This window comes from Netta rufina (genome assembly GCF_964035555.1).
Source record: "Netta rufina genome assembly, chromosome: 4".
Classification (NCBI taxonomy): domain Eukaryota; kingdom Metazoa; phylum Chordata; class Aves; order Anseriformes; family Anatidae; genus Netta; species Netta rufina.
This window is the reverse complement of record NC_140127.1, coordinates 37,293,189-37,321,054: the sequence shown is the minus strand read 5'-3', so window position 1 is coordinate 37,321,054 and position 27,866 is coordinate 37,293,189. Positions and strand designations below refer to the sequence as shown.

Sequence of the window (27,866 nt, the reverse complement as noted above, 5' to 3'; positions counted from 1 at the left end):
AACTGAAAATCTTCAATGAAAACATAGGGATTTCAGCTTCTGGCTGAACTAAAAGTTTTTCTGGGTTTTGGTTATTCTGTGTCTTGCAGGAATAAACCTGCATTAAGGCTGCCCCATGATTAAGTGCATTTGTGAATAAAAAAGGGTTCAAGTCAGTTTCCATCACTGAAAATACAGCTAATGAACTGCTCGTCTGCCTCACAGATAATGACCCTACTTTGTAAGGCTTTGATTACGTGGTAGACATGAATGTGAGGCGTCTTTCAGGAAGTCCCATTTATCAACGCAAGTCCAAAGGAACACGACTTATCTGCTCCTGTACCACTGCTCCATCTCGCTCTTCCCTTCCTCAGGAGGCTGTAATCTCCACGATGCCGTGTCCTCAGCCGCCTCCTCCAGGGGCCCACGGGTGGCTGAGCAGCAGGACGGGGAGCCAGAGCCCGCCTGGGCAGCTGGCTCACCCGTGGGACTCGGGCTGCCTAATGAGGTGGCCTGATTAGCTGCCCCCAGGTCAGCGCCTGCTGTCTGCCGGCCTGGGCAGGCCCCCGCAGTTGTCCCATTGAGCAAGCCTGGGATTTTTTTATTTTTTTTTTATCAGCAGATGCTTTGGGAACCAGCCCAAGTGGTATTGAAAGGATGCATTACCCATCAAGTAGGTAATTACTGACACACAGGCTGCTCACAGAAATGTGAAATCATTCACACCCTAATTTTCATGGAAGTGGTAAACATAGGAGTTAAGTAGCTAAGTGGCTTTATATTCCTGTAAGTGAAGTATACAACATCTTTTTCTTTTTTTTTTTTTTTTTTTTTTAAATCCACTGTGTATTTTCCTGAGGCCTTATGTTGTTTTTCAGTATGCTTGTGGTACAAAATTTAAATGTTAAGGCTTAGCAAAAACTACCCTCAGCTGCCTAGCCTGAATTTACCTTTCCATAGTGAAAGGCAATAATTATTTCTTGGTTTATTGTTTTCATCTTGCATGATCAGTAAGTGTCTTTTGCATAAAAATTGGCTTGCAAACCAGCATTTCCACCTAAATGACAAATTCTGAGTTCAGAAAGGTGTGCACTTTGCCTTTGTTTGTTGCGACACGCTAACTAGCCTAACCTCTCCTAGTCACTTTACAGGTATGTGGAGGTACTGATAGGAAAAAAAAACATGTGAATGGCATTTCACAGGTTGGTGTTCCTACAGTGCAGAGAGAAGGGAATCTGCTTGACTAGTTTGAATTAAAAAAGCAGTCGCAGGATGATCGATCACCATCCTGCTTAACATGGGCTTCCACTGAAAAGAAAGTTTCTAGGGTATATTGTTCTTATGCTTAGTGTCAAGTCAACACGTCAATATTTCTGTGCTGTTGCCATTGCTCAAAGGTCCTCTGGAGTTTCGAAGAAGAAAAGTGGATCTGTACATTTTCCCCCCTCTTTGTTTTTGATCCATTTGAACGTATTTGAGCCCATGTCATTCTTCTGAACACAGAAAATCTTTGAGCTGCCTACAGATTACTCGAGAAGACTTGAGGCAGACCGAGGTAGAAGAAAGGGTAGAATAGCAAATGCAGAAGATGAAGGAGTAGAAAAGTAGACTTCCAGGTACCCAGAAGGCTGAATGTACTTTCTTTCTAGACAAGATAAGACTAGTAATTGTAGGAAATAAGACTGACTGATTTATATCGAATATAACTGGTGGATCTTACTGGCGGTTTGCCAAATTACTCAGCCACTCTTCCTGGTCAGATACCATTCATCAAATATGGTCAGTTTCATTTTCCAAGTCCCATTAACAACATCCAATTAACTTTTGTTTGGATGTAGAAGTTGGACATTTTGAAGATGTGCTGGAGAAATATTAAATCCAAAGCTGTTTGCTGTGCCAGATACTACGTGGAAGTTGCTCACTTCCTTGAAGCAGCAGAGGATATGACTCTCAGAGTCTCGGTGTTCACACAGAGCAAAAAGGTGCAAAATACATCTCACCGTAGCTGGTAGGCTCGGGCAGGAAAAAAGCAACTCCTCCATGTTTCAGTAAGTTAAATATTTTATAATGCAAATGATGAATTAGGTGAGGAGCTAGGGGTCTTCAGGCCTAGTTTAAAAAGTTCCACTGATCCGTAACTGCGGCACGTCTCATACAGGTGCTGTGCTGAAGCAGCCAGGCGCTGTGCTGGCCTAGCCTCCTGTATGTTCTGCTGTATGCAGATCAGAGGCTCCCGAGCTTGTCGGGACTGGTGATTATACGTGGTCTTGGTGCTGGCTGGGGAGGCATACATCTCACATCTCAGAGTCAGCTCCCTCGTGCTCGGAGGGTTTGATTCAGCGCTACTCCAGCGGGGCGTTACAAGGGCCCAGGTGTCTGTTGCAAGAGGAGTTGTGAGTTTCACCTGGAGTTGGTCAATTTTACAGTAACGCTGCAGTGTGTGTGTTTGTCTTTGAGCCCTTCTTCCTTTCCATGCTGGCGTTGACAAGTGTTCTTCTACAAGCTACAGGAACTTCCTAATGACATAAAAAAGCCTGTTGAACAGCGTCTGTACAGTGGCTCTGCTGTAAATCTGCCAAGTCCCTCCTGCTGGGCCATCTTCCTGTTTCTCCATTCCAGATTCTGCTCCCTGTCCCTCCACTTTCAAACTTGACAGACCTGCGCTTCTCCTTCACTAATACTTCAGCCGGCACCAGTCCTTCAAAAATAATATTCTGTCTCAGCAGTTCAGCTGCTGACTTTCAGGCTGCTGAGGCAGCAGACTTGGAATAGCCTTTTAAGTGATCTGGAGTCAAGATTAAAGGCTAATTTCCAAAATTTCACTACTATCAGTAACCAAATAAATTAGCACATTTTGTATGCGATCATCGTTGCATTTGCATGACTGTACAGTAATCAAGTGTGTTCGCCTCTGAAGTTTCACCACACATTATCTCATCTGAACCATGGAATTGCTAACAAGGCTTTTCCAATATCGTGGCCACAGAGAGTCGATCGTTCCTTTTTCCTTTGCCAGAAGGAATACCCCACTCGGCCCTTCCTGAAAGTAGGAGGAAAAAAGTATTTCTTGGTTGAAACATTGGGATGGAAATAAAGTATGGACCTTCTACTTCAAGTGGAGTTGCTGTGTCTTATCTGTTCTTGTTTGATTTTGTTTGTTTATTTGTTTGTTCTGTTTTTGTTTTTTTTTTCCCCAGAAATATTTCTCAAGCTTGCTAAAGAAATTAATTACTGCTTGAGACGAGGATAGCATTAAGGAATCACTTGAGCAATACTGCTATGACTAGGGCTTGTTCACCAAATTAGGTCACTTTTGTCATAAAGGCTCTCGGAAACTGTACAAACAGGATTCCCCGCTGTACGTTTCTGAGGAACACTGTAATTCTGTTCCTTATCTGTTTCAGTAATGAAAAGGAAAGCGTTACTGATAAAAACACATTTATCCTAGTGTCTTAGTGGTTGTAGTATCATAACCAGTCTTGGGTTTTTTATGGCTGTAAGTACTTGTAGCCAAAATTCTGTGTTGACATGAAACATTGTGGCAATGGAATTGATCTGTCTTACCTAGTGTATTTTGCCAATAGGTATTGTCATTTATTTTGATTAGAATTTAATCAAGTCTTGAAGTCTGTGTTTTTTTTTTTTTTCCTATTTTTCAAAGGTGTTTGTGGTGCATTTTTGCTGATTGCACTTTCTGGGCATCTCATGTTTAAATCTGTTTTTCACAGCAGCCCCGTTGCACTGCAGCAAGAGCCATGAAAGTTTCTGATAATGCTGGTAAGGGCCTTTAGAGAAAACGTGCAGTTATTCACTGCTACCTTGCTAACTGGGGTCAGTGACATTTGTTACAGGGAACCTGCCTGCTCCCACGATATCACATCATCAAGCTAGCAAGCCTTGTAATGCTGAAGAACAGCCTACCTTATCTTAATACCACATTAAGTATTTTGCAATGTCTCAGAGCTAAAAGACAACATCTCATACCTCAGAGCTAAGGGTGAAGAATACTCTGGACATAATACATAGGTAGGAAATGTCACCGTGTGTCTCCAGCTGTGTCACGAGTTACAGATGAGTTGAAATGTCTGTTCAAGTCTGGAATGACCTTTTGTGGGGGCTTCTTCATCATTTTCTGTATCATATTTTGGAATTTCTATTTATTTACTTGACTCTTTCAGAAGATGGTGAAAAACCTCATACCTGCCATCCATACCAGATCTCTTATGAGGTACCATCAGTTCTGTGCAGCATTCAGAGATGAAGCCTGAACACGGGGGATCTACAGGAATGGGCAGAAAGTCAGCTGATCTGAGCTTGCATGGAGCCAGATCCATGATAATTTTTCCCAAGAAGGGAAAGGTTAAAATAAGCAAGTAGCAGCCGACGGAACTGTTGTTGAATAATTGATTTTTCAGCAAAAGCCTTGCTTCAGTGAGTAAGAATTTCTAGTTTTTCTTCTGGAAGAGATTTAACTACATGTCAGCAGCTCTTGCCAGCGAAATTTTGTCAAATGCAGGAATGTGCGGCCAATTCAGAACTACAGGCTGATTTTTCCTGCCTTGGCATTAAATGGAAAGGTCCGCTTATTTCTTATCCTCTTCCTAACTAACTGCAGCTTGAACCTGTTCTGTACCGTTGTTAAATTCTACCAAGGAATGCTCGTTATCAGTCACTCCAAAAAGTAAGGCAAGCACTGCAGGAGGAGGGTCTCTTAGTCCCTTCAGTTAGGCATTTGCTGAAGCCGTTCCTTAAGCACAGCAATTCTGTTAGTTAATGCCATACGGCAGTGGAAGAAGATGGTAGGTTTCAGTCTGCTGGCAAAAAACGATGCAAGTTTGCCCCAGAGTTTTTCAGTGTTAAGATACCTGTTAGGTCTGACTACTTTTTCAGTCCGCTGGTTTATACATCTTTTATTTGTCATGAAACTGACTCGGTGTGGTTGAAGCCCTTGCCTAGAGCTGTTGAGCTGTTGGATATGGTTAGTGCTCAAAAGGCACACTAATTCACAGTGAGTGGTTGCTCCTAATGCTTCCAGCTTTCAGAATCTTCTTTACTACATTTAGCTTGAATTAGTGCACCTTAGTGACTTGACCTGATCTCGTCTAGCTGCAGAGAGTAACTGTGCTGGAAAACAGCCTTGAGCTGCGCAGCGCCTGGCCTTGCTAGCCTTTAAGTTGCTGCATCTGAACGGTGCTGGAAGAAACAGATAGCATCCCAGCGGCAGACGTGCATGTCATGCATGGTAAGTGCACGCCTCAGCTAACGTGAAGGCCAAGTGTGCCGAGGCATTCTGCTGCGGAAGCTCTCACGGCATCGTAGTTGCCAGCGCTGCGATGTGGTGCCACGAACACGTGTGTGCACGGCTGCTGCTGGGAAATGCTGCACGGTCCCATGAGGAGCTGGTTCCTGGAGCTGAGACTCGTCCGCCTTGCTTCTGCTCAAGACGAACAAACCCTCGGGGAAGAGGTTAGCAGAAAGTGGAATCCCTCAGCTGCTCTGGCAGGGACAGGCTCCTCTCCATTGTACTTTCTACTGGGGATTCTCAGATGCACCGGCAAAAAACTTGCCTGTGCATATATGTTGATCAATTATATGGCTTCTTACCAATGGCACTTACAAGCTATGTGACCTGCTGAGGAAGAGGGGTTGAGTACAGTGGGCTAGTGATGAGAAGTTAAGGTTGCATCTTCGCTGTTTTCTTCAGGCTGAATCCAATTTTGGTTCTCATTCAGTGAACATGATCTTACTTTGGCTAGTCTGTCACAGCCTTGACTAAATTATAATGATAGCTTTGCTAGAGTTACTGCCAGTTATAAATGTTTGGGGGGAGATTTTTTTTGAGTGCTCAAATTTGCTGTAGTTTTATTTCAATTATCTACAACCAATTATAAAATGCACTTGTGAACGTCTATATGACTATACAATATATAAAGTAAGCCATGAGTCGCTGAATTAAGTCTGGATAAAAGTCATGTCTGTGCTCTTGTTGGCAGCCCTTAAGAGCGCTTCTTGATTCAGTAGCGTGGCTTGTCACTTTTCCCTTGTGTACAAGCTCATGGGTCACCAGGGAAATAGCTAGTGGAGTCTTTCCACCTTTCTTGATGGGAGCCATCGGGGAAGAAATGCAGAGCACGGTGGGACAGTGTGCGTGCGAGGCAGCTGCTGGCTGAAGACTGCTTCTGCCCAGGTCTCTGGATCCAGTTCCAGTGTCTCCAACACGGCAATGCGAGTCCTCCTTCCACCTCAGACCTGGATTTTAGAGAACATGGGCTAGCTCGCTCTTCTAATTTCACTTTCAGTCTTTGCCTAGCAATTGCTATGTGCTCGAGTCTGTTGAATAAATGCTTGGGTAGGAAGGGAGGGTTATGAAGGCAAGCTCTGTCTTACCAGCTAGGGTCTTAAGCGATTCTGATACATTGCCTCATTTTAATTCTTCTTAGAATTACGCTAATTAAAGCAGGTGTTACATCCTTACTGTAAATATGGAAAAGTAATTAAATGTTATAAAAAGCATCGTGGTGTGTTTAGAGTAGGCTGTCATTCTGGCTGCAGCATGTATGGAAAAGCTCATTAGATGTTTTTAAACACCTGGTAACTTACTAAAGGGAAAGCTCAGAAGGACAGCAGATGGGTAAAAGAGAACCAGTGCCGATAGGGAGTCAAATGGCTTTCTTTTGAAGCATTCAGCTTAACCTTACTGTTCAGATGTTTAGCTCTCCTGTTCTCTCATTGCCAGGTGTCGCAAGCCTAGCTGGAGCGCTTGTCTGTCAGGCATCACAAGCCGGTTGTGACTGAGGGCTTTGGAAGTGTAAGTGCCCAGGAGATCCATGCGGAGGAGTTTTGTTTAGAGAAGGCAGCTCTGCTCTGTAGAACAACCTCTTGTAGAGCAGCTGTCCCCAAGGAAGAGTCCGATGCCAGGCCATAACTACTGTGGGCTTACTCATCTGGGAGGAGAGCAACTACAGAGACGAAGACTTCCTGCTGTGTTTTTGTCCTGAGAGTACTTGAGATATCCCTATTCCTACAGCTGTGTTTCTGTTTCGTGGTTTGTTTTTTTTTTTTAAAACTTTTACTGATTCTTTTCTCTCCTCTTACTGAAACTGACTCCCTTGAGTGCTTTCTCTCCCAGGCAATTTTTTGTTCTTCACTTCCCCTTTTCAATACCTCCTGTCTCCTTTCTCCTGCAAGATTTTTTTTTTTTTCCTGTGTTTCTGTCCCTGTTCTTCAAGCCACAGCTTCAGGAAGATTTGTGTCAATAAGATTTCAGTAAGGTTCAGTAAGCTGCTGTGTTGACATGTGCTGCATTCCCCGCTTCCTTCTCTCTCATTCACAGCTTGCTAGTCAATAACCTTTTTGGAGAGGGAGATAATTATATACATGAATGAATGATAGTGGAATCTGAGTGCTGCTCTTGGGCATGCTGGGGTGAAATAATCTCGTCTTTTCTGAAGCAGGACGAAACGTGACCTTGATTGGATTTGTTCCCTTCTTTCTGCTGTTTGAAGTATAGGATGTGTGTATACCTAGAATAAGGAAATTCTTAAAACTACGCGACTTGAAATGCTTTCAGTAACAAAATGAAATCGAGTAGAAGTTTTAACCTGAAAGGTTGGAGAAATTCTCATCACTCATGCTTTCAGTGATCTGGCAATGCCTGAGAAGAGAGACCATACGATACTTCACTGGGGGTATGTGCAGCTGTGACCAGTTCTTCATTCTGCACTTGGGGTGATAAAAGTGCCTGATCAGTTCCTGGTAATTTCTGGCTTCTGTCCAGTGCTCTCTGGGTTGATGGGATCTTATCCGCAGACTTCAGTGGATATAAGCCTCTAAGATTTTTCCTCTTTGCAGCCTAGAGGGAGAATTTGTTACAATTCTCGGTGAATTTGCTCTGTTAGAGAGTGCTTCATATCATACATTTTGTATTACCCTGGAAAAAAAAAATCAGTGCGCAAATATTTCCTGTTTTTTAGCATATATACCGTCTTGGCTGACTTTCCTTGAACTTCAAGGTGAAAGAGCGGTTGTTAGACTACATAAAATGAAACTGCCCAGAGATAAGGTTTCACGTTCATAGCCAACGTCTGAACAGCTGTACTTAAAGGCGAATCACACAGCCCAGGAGCACCCTTCCTACCCCTCCTGCCTGTGACACTGCCTGGCTTGCAGCAGGGACACGCTCGTCAGTTCCTGTGGCCGCACCACTTCTGTGGCAGGTTTTGCTGCTTTCCCACCCACCTAAGTGGGAACAAACAGCAGTTCTGCTTGCAGGGAGCGTGCCTGGGCGGCAGCTTCTGTGACTGATGATTTCAAAAAAAAAAAAAAAAAAAAGTTGATCCTATTGTGTCATAAGCTGGGAGAAATGGTTGATTAAAGTGACTCAGCCAACTTCTTCAAAGCAGGTAGCTACTAAAAGGTGTAAATAATAATCAGTCAAGCTTTTTTTTTTTTTTTTTAAAAAAAAAAAAAAAAAAACCTTATACAGGTTCCTCTTACCTAACCCTTAATCTTTCTTTGTTAGGTGGTTACCCTGCTAACCTTTTCCCTGTCTTTGGAGATAGAGGGAGCCGCCGTTTGTATTTGTTCCTCTCTGAGTCCCTCCTCCTGACCACTGTCCTGTCCTTTCCCAGGACTCTTTTCCCAGGACCACTGTGGGGAGCAAGATCCTTGACTTGTCATGCTTTTCTCTCTTCAGCCTTGGTGTTTCACTTGTGTGGCCCTTAGTACTTAGAAAGTACTACATTCATTTAGTTATAGACTTTTTTAAACACCTTTTGGAGTTTGTTCATGCTTTCATCAGTGCTTTGGAAGAGAAGACAGGGCATTAAACAGCGCTCTTCAGGGTGCCAAAGCAGCATGAAACAAAGAAGTTGAGGTAGATATGCCATCTTCTTTTTTAAGCATTCCCATAACGTTCATGTAACTCTTCAGTTTTTGAAAATTCCTGCTTTCCTTGAAGCCCCCTTGGGTTTGCCTCACCTAACTTTTTGTATGGGACTCCTTAGGGGACATATACGATATATTCTTATTGATGTGTTTGCATGGTTAGTTTTGAGCAGTGTGAAGAAAGATGGAATCCTTGACAGGTGCTTCATTAGCAGGACTTGAGAGCTGTTGTCTCTTGCGTGGTTTTACACTCCTGCCTCCAGAACTGGTAAACCAGAGTCAGTAAAGATCCTGTTACGAATGGCTTCCCAGTTACCCCAGGAGTTGGGGCTGTGCTCGAGTGATGCATGTTCCTTTACTCTTATACTTGAGTTATGGCATTGGTATTTCAGTAAAAATGAAACCTAAGAAATTCTTCGAATTTGCTTAAGTGACTGAAAGAGATTGTGTTGGTATTTGCAACAACAGTGCTTCTTCCTTCCTTGGGTTCTGTTTAAAGATTAGCACAGGCAGTGGACTGACAGATGTAAAAGATAAAAACCGGTTTTAAAAAAACTGGTTTTAAAAGTTCATTCATCCTGTGTGCCACTTTTTGTGTCACTTTCATCTTGCATAATGAAAGGAGTCCCACACAGGCAAATTGTTAGACTTAATAAAACTGGAATTGAATGTTTATCATTTCAGAATCAGGACAATCACATTTTAAGGAAAATGAGGATTGAATGTTAAGGCATATAGTAGTACGCTTCAGGCCTTCTTCATTGTGAAGGTAAACGTGTTGGTCCCATCTCTTTTCTTTTACATGTGTCGTCTTGTCGTGTTAAGGTGACAAGCTCTGTAAAATAAAATGGAGAAAATTAGGAGTGTGGCTTGCACTTCAACTTTTAAATTAGGGTGCTGTTAAGGAAGGCTGTGATACACAAAATGTCATCTTTGTCTTTCAGCGTTACAGTACAGCAGGCAAACAGAAAGCAATTTGCTTCAGAAATTGATACTAGCATTTATTTTTTTTAATAGTTCTTCCAAAGTAATGCCAAATTCTCTTCCTTGCGGCTAATCCTGTTCCACTGTACACCTGGGCCAGTTGTGTGAGCAGGGAATTCTGAACACACATTGATCGCTCTGGGTAGCATAGCACATTGGATCCTGTGCAGGTGACTGTGATGGTCTTAGCTGCACCCAGTGGTTTGTGTTTCTGGAGGGATCTCCCTTCACAGCGTAAAGCTGTCTTGCAAGGTTCACTAGGCTTTTAAAAAGTAGTTTCACGTCCCAAAGCTTTGAAGTATTCCAGTCATGGGGACTTCATGCAGGTACCTAATTTTTGCGGTGTTTGCATCTTTGCTGAAAAACTTCAAAAATGAAATGACAAGGTACGAACGTGGGTATCTTGGAACGAAATGTAACGTTAATACCTGAGGCTGCAAAAGCGTGGATGTGTGTGTCGTGCACATGAGTATTCCCCATGGGTTTTGTACTTGGTGGTGGTGTCCTAAGTCTGGAGGGCATTATCTCTGCCCTCTTGGCAATACTCCTCAACAGGAAATTGTCTGGTGTGTGTCTATGCTTATGCCTTTCTGGGTATTGATACATATCTAAGGGTTGGTGTGGGTGTATTTGTCTAATGTCTCCAAATTTCGAAAGATGGAAGAATTTTCTGATGAATGATGTAATGTCATCTTCTGGGGAGGAGCTTTAGTCGGTGTGATAATGAGTATCTTGGTAAAATAGCTGCAGAAGTTTCATGTTACACAACAAGCACATTTATAAGTATATTCAAAGGTGTCTAACTGGAAAAATGAAAACTGGCAAAGAATATATGGGATTAGCAGAAAGGATACACAAATGGTTTTAACATATTGAGTCTGTGACCTCTGGAAGCCTGTTCTGATGTGTAAAAATAGTGATGTATATTTAAATGGTACTTCCAGTATTTTATATACGTAAAATAGCTGTTAACACCTCGTATATGTGAACATTCAGGAGCTTTTGGGAAAGGAAGAAGTTGTAATGTATTCTAAATTGACTTGAAATCAAAAAATGCTTCCAACAGCTAAAATCTTTAAGATCTTTAAGAACTGGGAAAATCCTAATGAATGGACCTCTGTAGATACAGGTCTTGCATTCTTTTCATGTTTTGAGTCGCTGTTTGGAAGGATGGAGGCTCTGAGCTGGTGATGCCAAAGGTAGGTCATACCGGAGTTTTGACTCCTGAGCAGTTCAGAAGCTGTTTGGCAGGGGCTCATACCTGCCATGTAGAATTCCTTGTTTGTTTGTTTTTTTCTCATGTCAGAGCTGTCTTCCACTTAGCGTGCAGTATCCCGTAACTGTACAATATCCCCAGTTGGAAGGGACCCATGATGATCGTTGAGTCCAACTGCTGGCTTCGAGTGGGACCACCCAAAAATCAGCCCCTGTGTTGCATATAACCCTGGTTGTGTGGAGTTCTGCTGGAGAACTGCAGCGTGCTGGTAGAGCTCGGATCGCTTAACAATCTTCATAGCACCAAGACCCATTCATTAATTTTGGGGTTTACTCAGCTTCACTGTGGACGACTATCTGCGGCAATAAAAACCACCAGGAATTAGTAATAATTCCATTCTTGGCAACCAAAGGCAATAATAAAAAACTGCTGTGAAACATGCTATTAAACATATGCTGACAGTGTATTACTTGCTCCCTAATTACTGTGAAGTATTTTTCAGGTTAGAAGTGAAATACAGTTCTGGATGGGAATAATGAAATACAGTGGTGCAATTCTGGGGCGACATACAGACAGAACAGTAGCAATTCTGGCTCTAGCAGGTTTTTCAGCAGGTTGTTCAGTTTGGCAGGCCTGGGTGGCCTCGTTCAGGAGGTACTGCCAGAGCGATTATTGTCACAAAATCAGCGCGCATGCTTCTCGCTCACTCACTCACTTTTCCTTCACTCTTAAGAAATTTAAACAGCATGAGGTAGGAGTTATCAAATCAGTTCCAGAATGGCAGCAAGCGTAATGAAATGTTGTGGAATATCTAGTGGAAAGCATCAAAACAGTTCTTGGTCTGAACAAAATTCTGTTTCAGAAATTCTTCGGATGCTATTTTTGTTCAGAAGATGGTGGAATAACTGTAAAGCTTGCTGACCCTGAGTTTCTAATTATAGCTCTCACATAGGGATTCCTGTTGTCCTGAAATCTTATTGCAAAAGTGATTAATTAATTATAAGTTCTATACAGTTATTATATGCATATTCACTTTGGCCTGTATGGTAGCTCCAAGCACTGGCACTGCAAGACTTGTGTACTACCATGCAGAGAATTGTTTCTGCACTGATAGAGAACAGGCTAACTCGTCTGATTATTGACAGATTCTTGCTTGTTCCAAATGCTTCCCCTGTGAATGGGAGAGTAACTAAATACTGTTCTGTACTCCTTTAGTATACACACCCTGATTGTGATGCACCATCTCTAACTCAGGCTTCAATTCACGTGATTCAAGTGCTTGAGTTACTGCTTCTTGTCAGCAGATCTTCTGTGATGAGCACTTGCAAACTTGTAAAAGAATGGGTGACTGGCACTTTGGGTCTTCTAAACACATGACCGCATTCAAGGTCTGAGATGCCAGAGCATATACCATAGGCATGCGTCATCTGTGGGGCTTGAGTAACAGATTTATCACTTGAATTGGAATTTTCTATGTTACCGTTTGCAATATGGCAAGATAATGTTAGTGTATAACAATTTTGAAAGTTTGGATGTATATGGGATCTGTGTGGTGTTCGAACTGATACGAGAGGTTGCTTTCAGAAGTGGTTTAAGCCAAGATCCAATGACTTTGTTCCCCATCCTGTATGGTTATAGGAGATGCCTGTGGTCTTTCTGTGAAAGATGGTTGAGCTACAGTGAGATGAATGCTTACCAAGATAAGTTATTTAGTAAGGATTGCTCATATGTTAAAGGAAAGTTGAATCTCTCTAGGCACTTAACATTTCCTGTGATATTGGATAAACTGCTGTATTAAAATATATATAAAATAAACAGCTCTACATTTAAATGTGTGTTCTCATGGACACGCTTTTTCTGGTGACCAGAAGTTTTTAATTACAGGAAGGTAAATGGGGCTTATTAAAATATTAGTAGCTTTTCTGATTAATACGTTTTCACTGATGCTTAATTTCAGGAGGAAATACTTTCACTCTGAATATTTTGAATAACCATATTCTGTTCTTCTTCAACAGCGGTGTTACGAACATAAACAGTATAGAAATGGGTTGAAGTTTTGTAAACAGATCCTTTCAAACCCAAAGTTTGCAGAACATGGAGGTAAGTTTTCGACTGGTACGTCCTCACATACTTTAAGATACAGTAATAATTTGTAAGCTTTGTAAATATATATACCATGTTATAGTTAACCATTGCTCTTAAAACAGATTTTCTTAAAGTAGTAAGAGCATCCAAAAACCTGCAGCATGACAAAAGCAGTCTTTCTGCTAAGATTTGTAGTTTAAAGACTGGTCGTACTAGTAGTCATAGCCTGCCGTTCTTTATGCTGGCAGCCATTATAACATGGTGCAAGTTTATGAAATGTATATTGTTTAAATCACTTTTTCAGGGGAAATTATTATTTGTTCATGATCAGGAAGAAGTGCAAGACAAAAGGCAGAGGTAGATATATATTGTTCAGTCAACTTTGTGGTCTTGTTAGTTTTTCTGAAGGAGTAGCCTTTTTGGAAGAGAAGGAGGACAATGTTTGCCCCTTACTGTATTTTCAGTCTGTTTTTACTATCTGAGTTGAAACTTTTTCTGTTATCCGAAAACTTTCTTTGTGAACTAGGTTGGCACGGATGGTTGTGTAGAAGTCTCAAAGTGTTGTGAATAGATGCTTGAGGGGTCACATTAAAAGATTCCCTTCTCAAAACATTTGCAGAGCAAAAAGTTTTTAATGCCTTCACTTTTGGTAGAAATACTGAAAAAAAAAAAAAAATTACTGTCACGTATGACATACTTAAGTGAATAATCTGTCAGTTTGATTTTCCATGTGAAAAAAATGCGAAATCTTGATGTTGATAATGGTGTCTAAATTTGAATGTATACTATATTGAAAGTTGATATTTTAAGCTTAAAAGCATATAAAAATGAGTAACTGATATTTATTTAATCTTTGTGTTTTTTTTAGAAACCTTGGCAATGAAAGGACTAACATTAAACTGTCTAGGGAAGAAAGAGGAAGCATATGAACTGGTGCGTAGAGGCCTAAGGAATGACTTGAAGAGTCATGTATGTATCCTTTTTGAAATAGAACTTGCACTTATGAATGGAATTTTTTTTCTCTATTACTTGATTTATAGAGTAGCAACAAGAGCCGGTATGATTATGTTTCAAACTGGAATTTCAGAATTTAAAGTTGTGTCCAGTATATAACAGTATTTTGTTTAAGCTGTCTAACGGGCAAATGAGTTGCAGCTCTCCTTGCAGTCACAGTTAACTCAGGTTATTCTAGCTTGCGTTGTATATATTTGTTTTTATCATTAAGCTGCAACTCTAAACTTGTGGTGGGCCAAACTAGACTTTTAAGCACGTGGTTTGCTCTAAAAACAGTAGTTGCCATTACACTGATAGGTTGTCATATACATCAAGTGTTGGAAATGCAAGCACTACAGTTGTCCAATTTAAGCCCTTATTCAAAAATGTGTTTAAGCTTCGACAGTCTTTTTCAGAGATCCTACTACAATTTCCTCATCCAGTACGTGAAAAGTAGAGTTTACAGCATATCCATGTAACTGGTGAACTGTTCTATATTTTTAGTTTGCAGGCAGTTTCTTCATATAGCTGAGGAAAAAAAAAAGTAATGATAGTGATGACATAAAACGGCTTTAGAGCTTTTTACCAACTGTTCTGTCACTGCTATGTTACATATATTTTCTCCCTGCTCAAGTTCAGTAGCATCCTTAACAGAGTTTTCCAGGTTGGCATGTCTATGGCCTTCTTCAGAGGTCAGACAAGAAGTACGATGAAGCTATCAAATGTTATAGAAATGCACTGAAATGGGACAAAGACAATCTTCAAATTTTGAGAGATCTTTCTCTGCTACAAATTCAAATGAGGGATCTTGAAGGTTACAGGGTAAGTGTACGTACTACATACGTTATCAGCTTCTAGGGAATTGTGGCAAAGTCCGCGAATTGTTTCATGACACTTTTAAGAGGTATACAGAGTTAGACTGTGAAATCCAGCATTAAAACTGTGTGCTTGACACTTCATGAAAGTAAAAGCAGACATACAACTGAGCAATTTCTGTGAAGTATACAGACTAAGTCACATATTATACTATTCTTTTATCTCACTGTGGAATTGTTTTGCTAAACTTTTTCTCATGCTGCATAATCCAGCTGTAGACAATCCACAGTCTCTTTATTATTTACTTTGAGGGATTCCTGCATGTCCCGAAGAGTAGTGTTTTTCAGGCAGAGGAGTTTCAATTTTTTTGATCACTTTTTAGCATCTCTCTTCAGTGGCCTCTTCTAGATGAGTGGCCACTAGTTTTCTCTCAGCAATGGTTGACAATACTAAGCAAGAAGTATGCTGCATGAAATGCCATATTTTGCTTCCTATCTAACCTGGGCATTAGGACACAGCTTCCTCAAGGGCCACGCGTTTCCTTACGTTTCCTGTCAGCTGTAAGATTTTGTATTGCTCACTTAAGATTAGTCTGAACAATTAAAGAAGATAATTTTCTTTCTTACTGTGCCATGGAGGGATATATGACATCATAAGTATTTATAATTCAAACATTAATGAGTTGAAAAAAGCTTTAAGTATTTGTGTCTGGAAGCTTGTATGCTTTTAAGCTTACATAGACAAGTGTAATAGGGTATCCCTTTTCTCTGCAATAATCTCTGTTGAACTTCAGAAGTTTACCCAAGGGACTTAGGATAATATTTTATATCAGATTTCAATCTTTTCAGTAATTTAGAAATTTGACTCCTCCCTCACTGAGATATGGTAGCCGAAACTTAGCATAGGTGCCAAAAATTCGTTTGTAAATGTATGTTCTCTTTGAAAAGGTGTCTGGATAAATGTGATGACAAATAAATAATTATTAAGTATGCGAGAAACATGTTTATAGAATGCATTAAGGAATAAATGTTAACATGTTTCATTGTTAACATGTTAAATGTTAACATGTTTGACCTGCCAGTAATCTGTGAATGGTCATATACAAGTTTATGAAGAGCATGAAGAACTGGAATACAACTGGGGGGAGGGAGGGTATTTTTGTTGTTTTCTTTTTGCTGTTCATTCTTAGCTTTAGCTTCTACATTTTATAATATCGTAAAGGATCTTCCTGCAGTCTAATGAACTGCTGTTACTATTTTTATTTTTTGATCTGTGCTTTTGACTGTTTATGCTGTTTAGTAAGTAGTAACATTTTTTCTTAATTTTAAAGTATTTGAAGGTGTCTTCCAAAAGTATGTAACAAAACAAGTCCTGTCTTTTCTGTCAAATTAAAGCAGCGTAATTCCAAGCAAATCTGTTGCATCTTCCAGCTGTAATTATTTTCTGGCCAAAGAATAGGGATATGCTTGCGTGACCTATTTTGCATAACAACATTTCTAATGATTTAATATATATATAATTTCCAAGGTGAATTGGAAACATCACTATATAATAAATATTCCTGCAGCTCAAACGAAAGCATCTTTAATTTCATCCTGTTCACAAGCAGTAATACAGGAAAAGCGTGTATGTAAAACCTTAACAAAGTTAGTCTGACTCATGAGTCTTTTCGATTTGAAATGATGTAAAAATACACTTGTTTTTAAATTCAGTTGAGATCACTGTAGTGTTTCAAAGTTTCTTTTTTTTTGGTTCAAAACTAATTTTTACATAAAGATAATTTTTAATGACAGTCATTAAGTATCAGACCACTGAAGACGGAGTATTGCATAATGAATTCTGTACAGCTTCAGAATAAAGTCAGGAAAATTAATAGCTACTTTTTTGCAGGAAACAAGATACCAGTTGCTTCAGCTCCGACCAGCACAGCGAGCATCGTGGATTGGCTATGCTATTGCTTACCATCTGTTGGAAGACTATGAAATGGCAGCAAAAATTTTAGAGGAATTTAGGAAGACCCAGCAGGTAAGAGGAGAAAATGGAATTCTTGTGTGGATTGCTTCCTAAGACAAATATTAAACATTTCCTGTCATGATATGCAAACTTTATGCAGTGTTAGTCAAATGAATTAAATCCAAATACATTCTAAAAGCCTGAGCTTTCTCATGTGTCTTGTCCTGTGTAGACATCACCTGATAAAGTGGACTATGAGTACAGTGAACTGCTGCTGTATCAAAATCAAGTCCTCCGTGAGGCAGGACTAAACAAAGAAGCTTTGGAGCATCTTTGTACCTATGAAAAGCAGATCTGTGATAAACTGGCTGTTGAAGAAACTAAAGGTAATTACTTTTCAATGATACACCTAAATGCATGGTTATAAAATGGAATGCCTGTGCTGTCAGTTTTTTTTCATTTTTTGCAACTTGAATTTAAAAACAAATTAAAGAACTGTATCAATTCTGTGCTGTGTCTATCATATGCCTCTCCCAGGTAGAGAAGTCATCAGCAGAGTGCAGACATGCTGTTCTGAAACTTTTGAGCTGAGTGTTTTCAGACAGATGATTCTGAATTGTTCTGAAGTTGTTTGGCTAGTGTAGCCAGACCTGTGCCATCCTAGGATTTGATACTGGTCCTGACAGAGACCCCTTGCTGTAAGGGCAGAATAATCTTTGGCAAAGTATAAAGCCTTTAATGATACTCAGTTGCTCTTAAAGTGTATGGAACTAGACCCTTTGGGTGGGCAACCCAATATAATCTTCTGCTGTTGGATTATAATAATGCTAGCATGTAACAACAGAACAATATAGTATTCTATATTGCATTCCATTGCTGAAATTGCAGAATGATAGAAGTTCATTCTTATGACTCTTTTTAACAGGTACAGTTACTTAAAGTCTGCCTTGTTCCTCTTCTGCATGATGCTGCACAGTACTCCTCTCACTGTTTATGTAAAACTGCCAACTTATCAAAGCTACTGTCTGTTCTTAGCCCACACTGGAATCTATTTAGGTGATTGCTTGAAGCAGAGATTTTTACTCTTATATTCATGTAGATATAGTAGCCCGCTCCCTGTTCCTGCTGGACAATCTCACTGTTGTGCAAACAAACTACAAATGGACTAGTGACAATGCTATGAAAATTGTGTGGTATTTCCTCAAAGAAAGTGACTGCAGGCAGCTCTCTGCTGAATGGGTTACTTGGTTTGCATATGATTGTAAACAGGTGTTGGGATTACGTCGCTGCAGACTGTTTCTTCAGACATAGCATGGGCTTTTGGTTTTGGGGAAGGGGAGTTGCCTTTACAACTTATTTGAAAGACTTTTGGCATATTGTGTTCTCAAGTTTTTGCTGAAAGTCTGAAACGTGGTTTTCAAACAGGACCCCCGCAAAAAAAAAAAAAAATCTAGTGAACTACTGGGGGGGAAAAAAAAAGGAAATGCTCTTTGCAGTCTGTGCACTTTCAGTAGGGTACTGCTGTTGTGTTGTTGGTTTCAACTTAGCTGCAGTCAGATGCCATAGAAAAGCCTGCTAATAAATGAGTGCTGTCTTTAAATTTCAAGTGTATGTGCAAAAGCCATTATGGATGGAATACAGTTGAGAAAACCCGAAAATAGTATTGGCATTTGCCACCATGGTAAAAAATGATAATTTCCACCAAAGAGGAATAATTTAAGTGTATTTTACTGCAGATAGTCCCCCAGCCCTATCTGTGGGACGAGGTATCTTTTGATAAAATGACATGTTGGTTGTATGGCATAGAGAAGAGTTAACACTGACTTTTGCATTTTGCTCTTGAAACAGGTTAAGAAAATCTTAACCTTAATCTAGAATGACACTGTTTCACCTCTTGTGTATAATCTTCTAGTGTGTCACATTTACAAATATCAAAGCGTTGTAAAGTGTAATTTTCTCCTTTGAGATAGGAAATCTGAATTTTGTTCCAGCTCCAGCATCAGGGAAGATGCCAAGTACAGTTAGATCCAGACTTTAGTTTTAGCCATTGTATCTTGTAATGAATTATCATTAGAAGGAAACTTGCTTGTAGAATCTTGAGAATTTGTTAATCAGATCAATGTCTTGATTTTAAAACATTTAAATTAGTTTTATGAAATATCAGACTGAAGAACCATTCTTTTATTTGCAGCTCTGCAATTGCAGTTTGGTTTTCAAGATGCTATACACATGAAATACCGTGTACTGCTTTTAATTGCCTTCTGTAGTAAAAACTGCGCTTAAAGTAACCAGTCATTTCTGTAAGTGAGAAAAAAAAAACATGCATCTTGCTTTTAACATTAAATTTTCAAGTAAGTTTCAAGAGTTATTGACTGAGTTGTGGGATCTTACTTTAACTGCACCTGGTGTCAAAGAAAAGTATCTGTCAGCTAGTTTGTGGTGCCACTTTGATCATTTTTTCCTAAGAAGTTAGAATCTACATGGAGTCAAGGATTATCTAATCTTTCACTGTAGAGTAATTAATACTATACTGCTTCATTCTTCTGTTACCTTAATTAAAATTTCTTAAATTTCACACAGGAGAACTCCTGCTTCAACTTGGCAGACTTGAAGAAGCAGTTGATGTCTACAAAGGATTGCAAGAAAGAAATCCTGAAAACTGGGCCTACTACAAAGGCCTAGAAAAGGCACTTAAACCAGGTAATAATTTTATATATTGTAGTAAGCAAGCTGTTTCTGCACATATCTTAATATTATGTTATGGGTAATAGAGGTTTTGGAAAAACAGATGTGATTCTCCTGAAGGGTTTTGTTTGTTCACAATTTTAGCACAGTGTTAAGAATTCTTTTTAAGATGATATGCATGCAATTAAAACCACAGTTGGAAGAGGAATGTAGGGATACTGAACATTTGAAATCATTTCTACTGCAAGTGGAAATTAATGTTCTCTAGGAAGTATATGCTCGTTAGATCTTACATTCTGACTCTTCTTAACCAGGTCTAGTGATTTCCCTCATCTCTTTTCCCCACTTTCCCATCCTGACAAAAAAGTAAACTGTAAAATTCTGTTCCAGCAAATATGATGGAGAGGCTAAAGATTTATGAGGAGGCCTGGACGAAATACCCAAGAGGACTAGTTCCAAGAAGATTACCATTAAACTTCTTGTCAGGTAAGTGCATCTTTGAGCAGGTAACGATCAGCACTTGTGTTTCTTAGATGCTAGTGTTTTATCAGCCAAACCAGCCTACAATTGATAAGTAATGTGTGGTAAAACAAAATCAACAGGTCTTTTTCTTCTCAAGGTGAAAAGTTTAAGGAATGTCTGGACAAGTTTCTAAGGATGAATTTCAGCAAAGGTTGCCCACCGGTCTTCAATACTTTGAGGTCATTATATAAAGACAAGGAGAAGGTAATATTCTTTTATCCAACTTTTACATTATCATTTTGATCTATTACAGCATGATAGTAGCTGTTATACACTAAAGAGAGCAGCTTTTTTTCTTCAGTGCTCACTATGTCTGCACTGTTGTTTATTCTGTTCTGGTATTTTTAGAAAAATCAATCAGAAGCATACATAGCCTTTTGTGCCTAGTTTGTAAATATAGAAAACTAAGATTTACTAATTAAAAATGCACTTAAAAAGAACCCTTAAGATTTACTAATTAAAAGTGGGGGAGAGGTGGAGAGAGACTGAGTACATTCCCATATGTGTTGCAATTTAGGTTATTGCAAAATTTTCTTACCAAGAATGACTAGTCTGGGGAACACAAAGTAGCTGAAACTGAGATGAAATACCATCTTGCTTATAGTTTTTTTTTGTCTTGTCTTGCATTTGTAGGTGGCAATCATAGAAGAGCTTGTGGTAGGTTATGAAACCTCCCTAAGAAGCTGCAGGTTATTTAACCCAAATGGTGAGTGCTAAACTATCTTACTTCATGGAACTGGTGCCTGGTATAAGCATTGTAGGACCATTCAGAGGCAGGGACTCAGTGGAGAGTGACGAAATTTGAATCATGTTTTTATTCCTGTTCCCAAAACAGAACCAAACCACAATCATCCTTAGAAGATATTTCAGCTGTCAAATTTTAAGTCTGTACACATGTATCCAGTTATCATTTGTTTTCCAGTTTTGAGTTCAGATGTTTTATTTTCAAGGCTTGAGTTGATCAATGTACAGGAAATTGTCATTTGAAAGCTATGTTGTAATGTTTAGTAGCATTGTCAAATTGTAGCATTGTCAAAAATGAACTGATACTTATTTGATGTTTCCTACTGATCTGGTAGGACAATCTACAGGGTTTCTTTTGTTTGGAGCTTGCAGTGAGGTGTTTTGTCTGCCTTGTGTGGTTTTCTTGTTTGTTTGCTTGGTCTTTGAGAGATTTAAAAAACAAACACTACCTTGTCCATGTTATGGCTCACTACTGTTTTTGTTGTGAGTTGTGGTTCTACATGTATTGAATCAAACCTTCACAGTTTCCTCTGTAGTAGTTTTATGATGTTTCTTTAGTTATTAGCTTAATCACGTTGTAATGGAAAGTCTCCAAGAAAAATCTGCATAAAATATCAACAAAAAACAGTTTTGAAGTTTTGGTAGGTGGATTATAATGGTGTAATAATTAGGATAGTAAGAATAAAAATATACATTTAAAACTTCATGGAATATTTGTTGTTATTAAAAACTTTTTACTGAAGTTGTAACCAATTATTTCCCTGCTTTGCAAAAATAATTTGATTCTTCCTTATGAAATTGCTTGTTAAGTTTGAGTAGATAGCTTACTATAATTTCAATTAAATTTTTGCTTTGATATTAAATTTCATTCAAATAAACAACATTCTTCTGCCTTAAAATGAACAAATGCATATAATTGCATTTTTAGTTAAGTAAACTGAAGAACCAGAATCTTCTGTCACGACCAGAACCCCCATGCCCTTTTCCCCCATTCCCCCGCAAGGCGCCTTTGCTTCATATTCAAAATTAAGCAGCAAACTTAACTTTAAGGCTTCAGTAGTACTGTGAGTTGCAAGTTTTCTCTAGCTTTGAAAATTGACTTGTGCATGGCACTGTTTTGTTGGATACACTTATATGAGTAGTGACAATAAATCTGTCAAAGGTAGAGACAGAAAAGCTTCTTAAAGCTGTGGTATGGAACAGACATTTTTGTTTGAAAATACTCAAGTCTGTGGACTGAAAAAGTGTAAATGCCGAATGTACTGAAATGCTTTACGGTGTTAGTGTGCAACCGTGGTGTTCAGCAGAACTTCTTGCTGTATCCCTCACCTAAAATTGTGTTCAGTGCACTCTGTGCACTGTGGTTCTGCATTTCGGGCTGCCCTGGCTAAGGGGTTAGTTGGACCAAAACGCAACCATCTTCTGACTTGCTAACTCATGTTTCTTTTCCCTTAAAATCATGGTGTGAGAAGGGAAGAAAATGTGCCGAAGTCTTGTCAAAACTTAGACTCAGAAGTTACTTACCTGGACCCAGGAGTTCAGAAACACTCCCAGGTCTGATGTGGCAGCCTGATATAGAGGCAGAATTAACTTTAGTGGCTATATGTGTAGTTCTTTGTTTGTTCATTTTTTTTGTCATGTTATTTTAAAAAAATGAACCAAAAAAATCTCCTTCTGATTTTCTTACTGTAGATGATGGTAAAGAAGAACCTCCAACCACTTTACTCTGGGTCCAGTATTATTTGGCTCAACATTATGATAAAATTGGACAGCCATCCCTGGCTCTAGAATATATAAATGCTGCTATAGAAAGTACTCCCACTTTGATAGAACTGTTCCTTGTGAAGGCAAAAATCTATAAGGTAAGTTTGGCTCACTCTTAGTGATCAGAGGTTATTCTTTTGTCATGCTGAAAGACTTTTACACTTGCTTACATTTCAATATTTTGGATGAAACACTGAAGTGCTAAGCTTGTTTTAAAGACGTGTGAAGAATCCATGGAAAATGTTGTAATGAATATTAGTGTGTTCTGAAAGAAGGGTATTGGTTATCTGGTTTGACTTCTTTTAGTGTGCATGAATAAGCCCTTGTGAAGATTTTTGAAGTCAATAAAGGACAAGCTTACTGCAAGATGTAGATTATCAATTTACAATTATTTTCATATTAAAGATCACCCTGATCAATTTAGTTGGTATTTTAAATGTCATCCACTTAATATTACATGCACACCCTTCTTTTCTTAACTATTTAAAAACAATTTCTCAACTGCGATATGGTATTCCATCAGAATGGGATAAACCGAAGTGGTTTTAGGTATTTTCAGGAAAAACTTCTAGTGCCAGAAGACCTGTAACTCCATAATGATGGAAAGTAGTTACTCTGCTTTTTTTCTTCAAAGATCTGTTACTTTCCCGAGAAAAGCTATTTATAAAAATAAGTCTAGAAAATTAACTAGTTACATTAAACAGAGAGTTGGTCTACTGTACATGTTTTATATCTCCCGAGTCTAATTTTCATTTCTGTTTGTTTATAAGCATGCTGGAAATATTAAAGAAGCTGCAAGGTGGATGGATGAGGCTCAGGCTTTGGACACAGCAGACAGATTTATCAACTCCAAATGTGCGAAATATATGTTGAAAGCAAACTTCATTAAAGAAGCAGAAGAAATGTGTTCTAAGTTTACACGGGTTGGTTGCGCTTAACTATAGCTCTTCTGAATAATGTGGGCCTAATCCCTTATGGAATATTTTTTTAACTTTCCACTCGCCTTTATTACCATCCTTAAGTTCTGTTTCAGAGCAAAAATGGTTGCTTGCTTTTACTAATGGTAGTTGGTATTACGGTTTGAATTACTAAGCATGATTCCATAGCATTAAGTGCAAATGCAACATTAAAACCTGGATTTGATTTCTTTTGCCACGTAGGAGAAATACAGGATGCCCTTTCAAGAGAGAACTTTTTTTTTTTTGTTAGAGTTCTTTGAGTTTAATATTGATTCTATTGGATACTTGAGAGGTTTGATCAAGCAGCCTGTCTTTCACGTTTTAACAGTAATATATTAAGGCTAGTCAGAATTCTCTCTTAAATAAATTCTCTGTGGCTTCTGGGTGAAAGGCATTCTGAGATGTCCTTCTGTGAGCAAGCTTTCACCCCCAAGGCTATGTTTAATAGTGACAACACGAAGCTGCGCATTGTATCTTTTTTTCTTCATCTGCTTACAACCAATTAGTTGGCAGGGAAAAAAAACTGGTGCAGGAAATTAAGTAATCTGTGTAATGCAGTTTTTGTCCCCGCAGTAACCTATTCTGATAGGTGTGGTGGTCTCATAGATTAGTTAATTTTTTTAATTGAGTTCTCTTGCTGTTGTTCTTTCACAGCTGGAAGTCAAAATAGTTCAGTACAGTCTTTACAGAATATTTGGCAAATGATAGCTTTTTTAATTCTGGCAGTATGACTTGTGTGTTGCTAATGGGAGGGAGGCAAAACACTTTTGGGACCTTCCTGCAAAGTAAAGTTGTTTTTGCTTGTCCCAATTTAGTCTTTGTTGAAGACTAAGAAGAACCTGGAGTAATGTAGGTTGAACAGGGGATATTCATAGGGGGAAAAGGAAAGATTTTTTTCTGAAATGGTGAGTGGGTGTGTGCAGGCAAACAGGATGGGGTTTAAGAAGGAAAAAAAAATAAATATATAACCTCAGTGGGTTTATGTGGAGCTGTTGATGCAAAATTTCTTATGAATCCAGGTTAATTCACTCTCACAATGCCTTAAGCATTTTCTAGACGATGTCAAAAAAAAAAAAAAAAGCAAGCATCCTGGTTGCCCCAAACTGAACTTTAAAACCATGATTTGATGATGCTGCACTTTGTAATCATTTTTCAACTCCTTTTGATCTTACATCTAGCGCTCAAGTGCGAGCTTCATAAAAAATAAAAATTAAAGACCTGAATTAAGCATAATGAAAATGAAATTTTTTTCTGACTTCTAGCTACCCAGCTCAGCCTGGTTTGAAAACTGCCTTTCTTTCTCATTTGAAGCATTCTCCTTACCCTTCCTTTTGAATATTATCTGACTATTATCTGTCGCTTTCCCAGCTTTGGTTCTTGGCTGATTCTTCAATAGCTTGGTTTTTGCATGATCATGTTTGCATGATCATGAACTCTGTGAATAGCTGAGGCTGACATTAAGCTTGACAGGTATATGATAAGTTCTACAGATGTATACAAGCATGTACAAATACCAGATTTGAAAGAAAACTGTAATTGTTTCTGAATTAGAAGTGATGAAAGCTACTAGTACTGCTTTGCTTTCCCATCACCCTATAGGGCTAATCCCATAAGAAATACCTATTATTTCACAGGAAGCACTATCAGTTACTTCCATACTTAGCTTGATCAGGAAGTCTCTGGAAGACAGATTGACACCTGCAGGATTTTTTTTTCCCCCTAAAACTGCCAGTGTCATGCCGTGTGATAAAATTTTTCTGTAATTTCTCTTCATGCTGCAATATGTTATACTTGCAAACCATTTTGAAAACACTGAGTGAATGCATCTCCTATCCTAAAGATGAGGAACTCTCACAGTCATGTGGTGACTACCTGGCTATTAATTGTGTCCTTGAGTCTTTGAAAAAGTGAAACGTACAAGAACAGTTTTCTTCAGCTTGGAGTCATGTTTAATGAACAAAGCAAGTTCATCTTGTTCATTGCTTGAAGCATTGTTTAGGTAGAGGAAAGAGAAAATTCAGTGGAAATGCGGGACCACATATATGAAGATGATACAGTAAAGATCAGGACGGAAGTGCACAAAAGGGCCAAATTAAGGAATGACTTTATGGCAACTTCTAATTTTCAGGACTACAATTTTGAAATTGGTCGTTATTTTGATGGTCTTTTTATTTGTACTTTTAACTGGCTAACAAATTGAGATTTTTTTTTCTGTAATGCTGTTTTTGCTTTTAGGAAGGAACCTCGGCAGTAGAGAACTTGAACGAAATGCAGTGCATGTGGTTTCAGACAGAATGTGCGCAAGCTTACAAAGCAATGAATAAATTTGGAGAAGCACTTAAGAAATGCCATGAAATTGAGAGAGTATGTATCTAGTCAAACTGGCCAGGTTGGAAAACACTAGCTTACGTTTACTGTGCTAATATGTTTCTGTTCTGAACGGTAAGAGTATACTTCGCATGGATTCTGGAGAGATTTTGTTTCTCAATGGGTGCTGGGAAGCTGATTAAATTACATTTTCTTCTAAAACTGACATTGTAAACCATGCATTAGGTTATAATAAGTATTTCAAAGATCCAGGAAAGAACAGAAAACAGTAAAAAATAAGCTTACTTTTGGTAGAGTTCATTTTAAAAATAGACAGGTATTTAGGCAGAAACCAAGAGTATTTGTATTTTAAGTCCAAAAAGATGTTGGCTGAGCTAAGAAGCCCAGCCTAAAAGTAAATGAAAGATGTCACCTGTCTTTAAGGGCCACAATAAATGTAATAAAATAATATTCTCTCCTTTAAAAAAATAAATAAAAACTAAGCTACAGGTTAAAAGAAGCTATTAGAAATATAGAGACTTCTTAATGTAAAAATTGTTTTCAAAAACAGGGGAATAAAACCTCCCTGCACATTAAATGGAGATTTTTTTTTCTAAAGGTAAAAAATAAGATAAAATGTTTGGAAAGCTTACGTTTAAAAAACAAAACAAAAAAAAAAACTTTTGTTTTTCAAGCACGTAAGGGTCTAAAATCAAGACAAGACATTTGAGGTATAAAAGAAGTACTCAAAAGGAGGACTTAATAGGAAGCTACACCTCTTTGCAAATGCAGACACTTAACGAGATTTCAGCAATGATGCTTATCAGCTGGCAGGACTAATTCCTTCTCAGAACAAATCAGAAAAATGATTCACAAACGGTCAGGCCCATATTTTATTTGCTCAAATCCTTTGCAGAAATCTGTGTAAAATCCTTTGAAATAATTTGTTTAAGAAACTGCTAGTATTGCAATTTGCTGTGTGTACCAGAAGAGGTTTGTAGATGTGGAGTTGACTTCAAAATGTTTTTGACAGTCGTCCAAGGAATTAAGTCAGTGTTTGATGTATTTACTAGATTAATTGATGAAAGGTGTAGTAAAGATCAGAAGCAAGAGATAAATCTGTTGTATTCAGAAAACATAACAAAGCTTTTGTAAGGAAAAGCGTTGCCTCTTTAATCTTTAGGAGGTGTTCTGCATTTCAGAAATGCTTTTGATGTCAGCTTTCACATGAGGGAATCTATGCTGTCTCAGAAAAAGAAGGAAAGTTGATTTCATTGATTTGATTAGCTGGTTCATGACTGCGAAAGCAAGAAAAGGACAAAAAAAGGCAGTTTTTACGAGGAGTTTAACACGGAGACTCTTGGGGTCTCCCTTGTTTGATGTATTGATAAATGATCACAGAAAGGAAGTTAATAGTGCAAGGACTTGTGATGTAAAGCGATTAAAAACTGTCTGCAGAAAGCTTTAGAGAAGCAACTTGAAGAGGGGATTGACTTTTCACTCTTTCTCAAAAGTAAGGGGACTCTGAGTAGCAATGAGGAAGCAAAAAGAAGTACTTGGTCATATCACATGTGATTTAAGTGTGGAGTTCATTGCTAGGGTACTTAATGGAAGTCAAAAGTATAAGCTGAAAAAAATTAGCTGAGTTCATAGAAGAAAATTTGAGTGCCATTTAAGTACAGCAAACCTTTGAGCTGCAAATGGTCAGAGGATAGCTACAGTAAAGAGATTGTGGACTGGATGAGTTTTGATTCTGACCTAAGATGCCATCTGTTCTTTTCACCATTGCTTTTTGTTGTTTTTCTTTTTTTTTTTCTTTTTTTTTTTTTTTTTTAATTAACTCATGTTTTAAAAAGAGGCAACAGTAGTCAAACAGTATTCTTCTACTAAAATATTACTTTTGGAGGGGGGGAATGTGCAAAGTCAAGGTTAGTATCTTGCTGTTAATACTTGCTAAATAATGTGATGTTGTG

General features: G+C 38.6%; 1 protein-coding gene across 1 annotated transcript in view; it reads left to right on the top strand.

Annotated features, from left to right (window-relative positions):
* The window catches only part of NAA15 (N-alpha-acetyltransferase 15, NatA auxiliary subunit), a 40,097-nt gene that overhangs the window by 1,169 nt on the left and 11,062 nt on the right, over positions 1 to 27,866 (top strand). The window contains exons 2-13 of the mRNA XM_084285791.1: positions 13,081 to 13,165; positions 14,019 to 14,123; positions 14,808 to 14,965; positions 16,850 to 16,984; positions 17,145 to 17,298; positions 19,493 to 19,612; positions 19,988 to 20,083; positions 20,217 to 20,323; positions 20,753 to 20,825; positions 22,556 to 22,725; positions 23,398 to 23,550; positions 25,822 to 25,950. Coding sequence (XP_084141917.1) covers positions 13,081 to 13,165; positions 14,019 to 14,123; positions 14,808 to 14,965; positions 16,850 to 16,984; positions 17,145 to 17,298; positions 19,493 to 19,612; positions 19,988 to 20,083; positions 20,217 to 20,323; positions 20,753 to 20,825; positions 22,556 to 22,725; positions 23,398 to 23,550; positions 25,822 to 25,950 — 1,485 coding nt within the window. The remainder of the gene's footprint in view (positions 1 to 13,080; positions 13,166 to 14,018; positions 14,124 to 14,807; positions 14,966 to 16,849; positions 16,985 to 17,144; positions 17,299 to 19,492; positions 19,613 to 19,987; positions 20,084 to 20,216; positions 20,324 to 20,752; positions 20,826 to 22,555; positions 22,726 to 23,397; positions 23,551 to 25,821; positions 25,951 to 27,866) is intronic.